This window comes from Lontra canadensis, unplaced genomic scaffold (genome assembly GCF_010015895.1).
Source record: "Lontra canadensis isolate GAN:19392208 unplaced genomic scaffold, GSC_riverotter_1.0 scaffold331, whole genome shotgun sequence".
Classification (NCBI taxonomy): Eukaryota; Metazoa; Chordata; class Mammalia; order Carnivora; family Mustelidae; genus Lontra; species Lontra canadensis.
In genome coordinates this window covers 71,830-81,799 of record NW_022631325.1, presented here as the reverse complement: position 1 = coordinate 81,799, position 9,970 = coordinate 71,830, and the positions used below count along the sequence as shown (strand labels likewise).

Here is a 9,970-nt window from a genome sequence, read left to right as displayed (position 1 = left end):
AAAACATGAGATTACCCCTGGCAGGTACATAGATCACGAAAAATCTATCACCCTAGCCTGTGCATTGGAACTCCCAAACTTGGGCCTGTAGCGTCTCCTTAGCAGCTTTAACTCCACAGCACCACTCTGACAAACTTCACAGACAGCCAACTTAAGGTTAATAGAACCTCAGCACTGATTATCATTAATGTTATAGAGCCTATTCACATAGTATGATAGTAGCCAGTATGGATTTTTTTTTTTTTTTGGTCAAAGTTTATTGACATAAAAATTAACCAAAATCCTTTGTCTTTGTGATAGGCCTTTTCTTTGTGGTGATGATTTCACTTCTAACAGAAGTTATTCCTCAAATGCAAATACGAAATACAAGAACAGATCTCAGTAGTAGCTTATTTTTCTAACTGAACTGATATTTCTTATTAATGCTCCTAATTTCCCAATTATGTAGTTACTGCAGGGTAAATATGGCTCCAGAGGCTAGATCTCGTAACTTCCTTGGGTTCTGTGTAATGATTATCAGCCTCTTGTGAAGTGTGTCTGTTCTTGAGGATCCACAACACAAAAGCACACAAAGACACATCTCCTTCTTTTAAAATCTACTTGAGAATGTTGATCTCTCCTTCTGTTTAAGATTCTGATTTCTCTCTCTGAATCAGACTTATCGATGTGTGGGAATCTACATAAGACTTGGGAATCTATCCCAGACTAGCTAATACAGTATTTTCACTTCCATCCCAAGTAGAAGAATGTATGTAATTAAGGGATTTATTAGGAAACATTTGGCAAAGAAGGAAAGAAAAGAATGTTAACTATATAGGTAGTTTTTATTAGATAGCTATAAGTAATAGGGATACTTTAGAGGACTAATTTCAAAATTACACACCTGCAAAAATTTTCATTATATTACCTGCCATGAGGTGTGATATTAGAAACCAAGAAGTGTGAATGGAGAGTTACTAAAGGAATAGGTGAGATGTGTAAAATATTGCCATATCTCTATGGTAAAAGATAGCCCTCATTGTAGGGTATAGCTATTTCAGAGGGTCAAGATGGAAATAACACACACCATCCACATAGCTACTGTGAAAATTGTAATACAGAGATATCCTTTATTTTGACACAGTTGGGCATTTTTTTTAGGCTATGAATATAACTTTAACTAATAAGTGATGTTCACATAAAGCTCTTAAAGCCTTCTAATTTCTTAATGGATACCTTCACCATCATAAGTAGAACTGTTTCAAGGCCATGAGGTTGATAGACTGTCTTAGTAGCTCCCAGGAACCTGCTATTCCTTAAAAGAAAACAATGCCCATTCACTCCATTAAAATACAGAAGGCAGACAGTATGGAGCAGTGCCTGAAAAAAATAGGAGAGGACTGAGGAAAAGTTCAGCATTGCCTGCTAGGAGGATGCAACTGCTTTAGCAATAACAACAATAACAATAATAATAATAATAATAAACATAAACCAAGATTCACTGTCATAACAAAGACCTTCACTGTACTGAACTAAAAAGTAGCATGTATGTTGTCATGGAATGTCACATCAGGGCTTTAGTATTAGATTATAGGCAGTAACACTGATCGTATAGTGCAAACTAGGGAAAACTGCGTTTCACTGTGTGAAATGAACAGAGGTGCAAATGCTCAGTAGGATACCATTAAGACATAAAATGGCAAAAAATAAATATCAAAACTTTTATCAGTGTAAAAAAGTAACTGGGTTATTGTATAACCTAGAGTCTGGCAAAAAAGGCCTCAAAAAAGTTCTCAGTCTTCAGAAGTTTTACAAATTCAGTGCCCTTCCGGGATTCCAATCACACTAGAGATTCCATGCTCTCGGCAGGGTCTGATTCATCCGCAATGAGAACAGCACCATTTTTGTCCACTGTCATGGGACCGTTTCCGTTTTCTTTAGTGCTGACCAGGCTGAGCATCGCTTTATAGACAAACTGGTATTGTTCCTGAAAAACAAGAGGAAGACCGTTTGAGACAAAGAACAGCTGACTCATTTCATCTAAGGTAGCAAGACCAATTAAAAATCTAATTGTAAAAAACGAGAATATACATTTTTGTTAAGAAACTTCAAGAAAAGGACTTGGAGCCTTTATAATCAAGACCTATGCATTCTGCATGTCATTCTGATTGTTGCTAGTTTGGAGCTCAATTCTGTTGACAGTGAGGTAAGGTCGTAACAGATCTTTATATTGTAACTGGAGAGTGTCATACTCTAGAAAACCGAGCTTCTCCACCTCAGCACCACTGGCGTTTCGAGGCAGGTAATTCTTTGTCGTAGAGCTCTGTCTGCCGCATTGCAAGATGTTCAGCAGCGTCTCTGGGTGGGCTCCAAGGAGCGCTTTCCTCCATCCCCAGTTGTGACAATGAGAAAGTGTCTGGACACTGCTGAACATCGCCTGGGGGGGCAAAACCATCCCCAGGGGACCACCAGTGTTCTAATTCAAGTGTGAGCCAGAGTTTCACCTGATGACAGAACAGGTTTCACAGAGAAACAAAGTACTTACAATGTCTGTGAATACTCCAGGCCTCATAAGATTAATCATTTTTGCAACCTGGAAAACATCCACAGCATTTTCATTCTCCAGTTGCTGGGACAGGGTGGTAAGGGCACACAACATTCCTGCTGAAACTGCTCCATACCTTGGAGAGGAGAAAAAAAAGAAGCTATTTCAGATTTTCTAAGGGATTGAGTTTTTCGAAGGAAATGAATATCCTATTTTTGCATAGAAGCTAAGTAGACTGCATTGACATCTCTTTGTAATGAATGAAATGCTGGCCCAGGAGGAGAGGTAAGAAGCTAGCATAAAGGTGACGTTCATTCTCGAACGTGAGATCTCCCAAACTGGCTTATCAGATACTCAGCTTAATATCCCAGATGAAACGAGAGGGTCAACAACAGACGGGATGGCTATCGAAGACATGATGTTGGGAATGAGGTGGGGGGCATAACAGGAAAAAGAATATGAGGAACCCAGCTACAGGCTTCTGGACGAGTAGAGGTGGTGAAAGGATCTGGAAAAAAAATTTTTTTTTTAACCATCCCAAATGGTTAAATTGAACTTCCAGAATGTGACTTGAAATGGAACTGTATGGCTCAAAGTGCAGTCCAAAATTTTTCAAAATGAATTTCATATTCGGTAATTATTTTTGGCACTGAAGTGGAACTTTGTCATTAGAGTACTCTCGAAAAAAGTCTTGGAAAAACATGGCACATGCTCTTTCTTATACACACACATGCACGCGCACTTAGAAGGGTGGACTTCCCCATCAGGCTGGACTGGCAACCCCATTTTTTCCAGGAACCTGTGGTGGCTTCTCAGTGATAAGAAGGCAGAGGATTAAATGAATTGTTCCAGGTGGTGATGCTGGTCGAAATGAAACTAGAGTTTTATACCCCGTGTTCACTATTCTGTTAAAAACTATTGGGTGTACAGTTTTGAGCTTATTATTGTCAGATACAATTAGGCCATTACAGATGTTGCACAACTTTAATACAAAAAGACCAGAGTCCCCAGTGTGAGAGGTAACCTGTCTGAGGTAAAACATGTTACACATTTAGGTCCAGCCGCCCGGGGTTTGGTGTATCAGTACATTTCAGTCCAGCTTGTGACTTCATGTGCTGTGTGCGTACTGGATGTCCTCTCTTCCCTGTAGATGGCCATACCCGTTGTCCGTATCTTGTGCGCACCAGCAGAAGTACCATGAGTAGAAACTAGGTCACAGGCACGCCCATCTTTAGTTTTAAAGATGCTATGGTATTTCTCTCATAGTGGTTGTTACCTGTTTATACCTTTCCCAGGAGAATACTTGCTTCTCTTCATCATTTTATTTTTTTTTAAAGATTTATTTATTTGAGAGAGATAGGCAGAAGGGTAGAGGAAGAAGCAGATTTTCCACTAGGCCGGGAGCCTGACGCAGGGCTCAGTTCTGGGACCCTGAGATCATAATCTGAGCTGAAGGCAGACGCTCAATGGACTGAGCCACCCAGGTGCCCCTCTCTTCATCATTTTAAAGTTGACATGCTTCTGCTAATTTGATGAGTGAAAAATTCTATCTGATGTTGTTTTAATTTGTATTTTCTCTATTATCAGGGAGGTGGAGAATCCTCTGGGTTTTAGGTCCATCTATAGTTCCTCCTCTGAAATTGTTTAATAATATACTTTGGCCATTTTTCTTGGCTTTGTCTCTTTTATTTGTAGGATAGGTTGGAAATATTTTTTCCAGTCTCTGATTTCTCTTAACATTGTTTGTAGGCATTTTTGTAAACTGAAGTATAGTTTACCCATAATCAAATTGATCAGTCTTTTATTTTTGGCTTAATTGGAATCTTGAGAATGCTTTTTCTAACCCAGCATTTTGATAACATTCTCCGACATTTTTCTATTTTTATTTTTTACATTTTGTTGTTTAATTCATCTGAATCTCATTTAGATGTAAGGTAAAGATCTGATTTTAGTTATTTTTCCCATGGATAGCTACCTTTTTTAATTGGATAGTCTCATCTTTTCTCATTGACTTGAGCTTCCTTTATATCATATACTAAATCCTCATATATACAGGCCTGTTTCCGAACTCTCTGGTCCTTTAATATGTTTTTTGTATTTCCTCATATATGTTTTAATTCCCATAAGGTTTTGATAAGTCTCGGAATCTGAAAAAGCAAGTATCTACAGGAGACCTGGCCATCTCTACATTCATTTTCATTTTTCTTTTGTGCTTCAAACATACTTCCATTTTCGTTTTTATACTCATTTCCAAATACCTCTATCCCTCTATCCCTCCCCATCCTGTTTCATGTGAAACTGGATTGTCAAGAAATACAAGTTTTATTGGCATTTTGGTTAGCTTGTGCCGAACACACACACACACACACACACACACACGTTTGAGGAAATTAACATCTTTTTTGAGTTTTTCTGTTCATGAACATGAGGTCTTTTCTCCCTTTGTTCATATCTTTTGTAGTTTTCAATTATATTTTATAGTTTTCTTTATTGTCTTTGGCACTTTCATTTTAGGGTAATTTCTCAATGTTAGTGTTTGTTACTACTAAGAATGGCCTCTCTTTATTACATTTTGCTTGGTTTCAGTTGATACATAGGACAGTGACTGATTTTCACATGGTGAACTTGTATCCAGCCATGCAGTTAAGTTCCTAGTAATTTGTGGATTCTCTGGGAAGCCAGCTACATCTTTATCCACCAATAATATCAGGTTTGTTTCTTTTCAACTTTTCTATTTCTTTCATCTTTTGCTTTTATTGTACTGGCTAGAACCCTATAGTTCTGCATTCTAACCAGTATTTGCAAGGAAGTATCATATTGTTTTCTTTAATGGTAAAGCTTCTAAGTTTTTAGTATTAAATAAAAATGTTTGCTGTAGGCTTCCAATAATATTTATCAAGCTAAAGAAAAGGCTTTTGACTTTCAGTTTGCTAAGAGTGTTTTCTTTTGGGGAGGGAGATTATGAATGAATGATTTTATTCTGTACTTTCCAACATCTATTGACTTTTTTTTTTAGAAATCCCTTTGATTATGTCCTGCATTCACTTGAGAGAACAGTGGTAACATTTAACCACCTCTATAAGCCCTAGGGTAAATCTTACTTTTTCATGATACAAAATTCTTTTAACTCAACACACTGAATTTTATTTGACAGTATTTTACTTAGATTTTTACAGCCATAATCAATTAAGTAAGACTGGCCCTATACTTTTTCCATTCTGGTGCTAGCCTTTTTTTTTTTTTTTTTTTTTTTAAATCATGGTTATATTACATTTCCTCTTGTTACTGTTCGAGGGTAGCCGGGTGAGCACTTGGTCTATCTCAGCAGTTTGGGAACTCACCTGCTCTCAGCTCTTCAACGTTTACTGGTATAAAGAATTTCGAGTGTTTGTTTCCCTTAAAATATTTCTATTTTTAACTTTTTATTATTAGAAAACATCCAACACGTGCGCAAGCTCAGTCACCTTCACATAGCAGTTACTCAGTTCCAGTGGTCATGGGCTCATGGCCAAACTTGTTTCACATCTATTTCCTTTCCCATATACTTTGAAGCATATCCCAAACATTTTATTCATTAGTTATTTTCATGTAAGAATTAGGATTTGGGGGCGCCTGGGTGGCTCAGTGGGTTAAGCCTCTCTCTGCCTTCGGCTCAGGTCATGATCCCAGGGTCCTGGGATCAAGCCCCGCATCGGGCTCTCTGCTCAGCAGGGAGCCTGCTTCCTCCTCTCTCTCTGCCTGCTTCTCTGCCTACTTGTGATCTCTGTCTGTCAAATAAATAAATAAAATCTTTAAAAAAAATTAGGATTTATGACAATATGTAAACATGGTCAAGCCTAAGCAAATTAACAGTTATCAAATATTTTTTTAAATTTCTTATATATTAATATTTAATCAATGGTAGATTTTTCCTTCCCAGTGTAATTTTATAACTTCCTTAATTGTTTTCTTCACCATTCTCCAAAATAGTAAGTTTTATGAGACTTTACTCATCCTTTATTCATGTCTTAGAAAATCTCAGCCATTATTTCTTCTTCTTTAGTCTCTTTTCTCAACAAGGATCACCTCTCAGACATATATTAGAACTTACCTAGCTTCTGTAATGGAGTTTGATTTCACTTCTGTGTACTCTACTTCTAGACCATCTCTTGTCTTTCCCATTTCTTAGACTCTCATTTGTTATTGCTTAATAACATGTTTCTGATTAATGCCATAGTCTTCTGTTAGATCTCAGAGTATATATTTAAAAAATCTCTTATAACTATTATCTAATCTAGTAACTGATTCACTGTATTTTTGTTTGTTCCTGATTTGATCGTGTTGGTTTTCCTCATATTTTAAATCATATGTACTTTTTTTCTCAGTAGGATAAAATCTAACCTTTGCTTACTCTGTTCTAGTGAAACTGTTAAGACTCAGGACCCTTTCCCCCCATTTAATCTTTTTCTTAGAGCTATTCATAGCCATTCAGATAGGAAAGTCAGGTATTACATATTTCACTATTTTATTATGTAGTGTGTACTCCCTGTAGGAGTACTCTGGCCTTTCCTTAGATTGCCTTTCATAGATTTTGCCACTTTTAAAAAAAGTACCTAAATTAAAAGTACGTACACAGTAAGATTTCAAACATGACTAGAAACTAACTCATATTAGTCAAATATACAGATAATTTAAGTATCTTCTGCATACCAAGCATTATAATGAAAGGATAAAGCCTGCAAAACTGAAGGCCATTCTCAGAAGTTTAGAGAAATGAAGTAGGATTAAAGATGTTTGTCGAGTTTTATGGATCTGCACTTCTAACTATAAGGACTTGGTGAAAAAGTGATACAAGTAGTTTATAACCTACATAAAACAAGTATAAATACACTGGCTTTGGTAGTTTGTTTGCCTTTCTCAAAGGGCCCAATGAGAGCAAAGCTTATTTATATTTAGCACAGTTAAGAAAAGAGCCAAATGTATTTTCATCTTTTCTTGCCTATGGCTCAAGGAAATAAAAATACTTGAAGTTCCTGATGTAAGTAATGTTTCTAAGTGTTCTATGTTCATTTTAAAATACACTGGGGTTCCTTGCATTGTATATACCTCTGTGCATTTAATGATACTTTTTACGGTTCCATATAATTATATAATTATCCTACCTTTGCTTTTAAAAGGTTTTAAAAATCATAATCAAGAATGAAATTTAGGGCAGTTGGGTGGCTCAGTGGATTAAGCCTCTGCCTTCGGCTCAGATCATGATCTCAGGGTCTTGGGATCGAGCTTCACGTCAGGCTCTCTGCTCAGTGGGGAGCCTGCTTCCCCCCTCCCCCTCTGCCTGCCTCTCTGCCTGCTTGTGATCTCTCTCTCTGTCAAATAAATAAAATCTTTAAAAAAGAATGAAATTTAGAGTTATAACCCTTTTACTAGAAGAAAGTGAAGCTTCCCTTAGAAATCATTATGGCAGGAAGGAACACAGAGTTAAAGCCTGAGTATCCATCACTCTGGGGGAATAAAGGCAACACAAAAGCCCTCCACAGGACTTTAAGAAATTAAAACCTTGGATGTGAATGAGAAAATAAAGTAGGAAAAAAACGTAGTCTGAAGCAATGAGATGAGTGCAGGAGTGCACTCAGGAGGCAGTGTTAAGCAGAATTTGATGATAGCTCTGGATCTGACTGCAGCCAGGGCCATATTCCTGGCTTCAATCTGTGTGGTTGTGGAGAGTTCTGCACTTTGATGCATCTCTTCAGAAGAGTCCTGCTCTTAGTTTAATGCTGTGCTGTTGTCATCTGTAAGTTATTTTTTTACTGAGGTATAGTTGACATACAATATATTAGTTTCACGTGGCTAAACTCGTGATTTGACAAGCATACACATTTTGAAATATTCACCAAGATAAGCGTAGTGACCAAAGTTATTACAGTATTATTAACGATTTTCCCTATGCTGTACTTTTCATCCCCATGATTTACCTACAAGTGGAAGTTCGTACCTACTAATTCCCTTCACCGGTTTTGCCCATCTCCCCACTGCCCTCTGACAAACACCAGTTTGCTCTGTGTATTTGAGTCTGTTTCTGTTTTTGTTTGTTTTTTAGATTCCATACAGATGTGAAATTCTGTGGTATTTGTCTTATAGGACTTATTTCACGTAGCCTAATACCCTCTAGTTCCACCCATGTTGTTGTAAATGGTGAGTTCCTTTTTTATGGCTGAGTAATAGTCCACTGTATGTACACACCACATCTTTATCCACTCCTCTGTTTATGGACACTTAAGGTTTCTTCCATATTGTGGCTATTGTAAATAATGCTGCAATGAACCTAGGGATGCGTGCATCTTTTTCAATCTGTACTTTTGTTCTCTTTTGGTAAATACCCAGAAGTGGAATTACTAGATCACATGGTATTTCTATTTTTACTTTTCTGAGGAACTGCTCTACAGTTTTATACAGTAGCTTCACCGATTTATATTCCTACCAACAGTGCGCAAGGGTTCCCTTTTCTTTACATCCTCACGAACGCTTGTTACATCCCCTTATTATAGTAGCCATTCTGACTGGTGCAGGGTGACATATCACTATGGTTTTGACTTGCTTCTCCCTGATGATTAGTGGTATTGAGCACCTTTTCATGTGTCTGTTGGTCATCTTTGGATATTTTCTTTGGACAAAGGTTGATTCAGGTCCTCTGCCCATTTTTAATCAGGTTATTATTATTTTTTTTTTAAGTTTTATGAGTTCTTCATATATTTTGGGTATTAGCTTCATAGCAGATATATTATTTGCCAATGTCTTCTCCCATTTGGGAGGCTGTCCTGTGTTTTGTTGGCTTCCTTCACTATGCAAAAGGTTTGTCGTTTAATATAGTCTCAACTGTTTATTTGTGCTTTTGTTTCCTTTACTGAGAAGACAGATCCAGAAAAATAACGCTAAGGCTGATGTGCAAGAGGTCACTGCCAGCGTTTTCTTTTAGGGCTTTATTGTTTCAGGTCTCACATTTAGGTCTTTAATCGATTTTGAGTTTATTTTTGTGTATGGTGTAAGAAAGTGGTCCAGTTTTTTTTTTTTTTTTTTTTTTTTTTTTGCATGTAACTGTCTAGTTTTCTCAGCACCACTTATTGAAAAGACAGTCTTTTCCCTTTTGTATATTATTGTCTTCTTTGTTGTAGATAACTTGATCATATAAATGTGGATTTATTTCTGGGCTTTTTATTCTGCTCCACTGATCCAGATGTCTATCTTTGTGTCAGTACCATAGTGGTTTGATTACCTCGGCTTTGTAGTATAGTTTGAAATTAGGAACTGTGATACCTCTAGCTTTATTCTTTCTCAAAATTGCTTTGGCTGTTAGCGGTTTTTGTAGTTCCATGCAAATTTTAGGATTATTTGTTCTAGTTTTGTGGCAAGAATTGCACTGAATCTGTAGGTTATTTTGGATAGTATAGACATTTTAATAACTGTTAA

General features: G+C 37.0%; 1 protein-coding gene across 3 annotated transcripts in view; it reads right to left on the bottom strand.

The window, feature by feature from the left end:
- Positions 1 to 232: 232 nt before the first annotated feature.
- Positions 233 to 9,970, bottom strand: part of LOC116862794 (receptor-type tyrosine-protein phosphatase gamma) — an 81,163-nt gene continuing 71,425 nt past the window's right edge. For all 3 annotated transcript variants that reach the window (XM_032850200.1, XM_032850201.1, XM_032850202.1), the window contains 2 exons: positions 2,525 to 2,660; positions 233 to 1,966 (listed from right to left, as the gene is read on the bottom strand). In XM_032850200.1, coding sequence (XP_032706091.1) covers positions 1,820 to 1,966; positions 2,525 to 2,660 — 283 coding nt within the window. In that variant the 3' untranslated portion in view covers positions 233 to 1,819. The remainder of the gene's footprint in view (positions 1,967 to 2,524; positions 2,661 to 9,970) is intronic.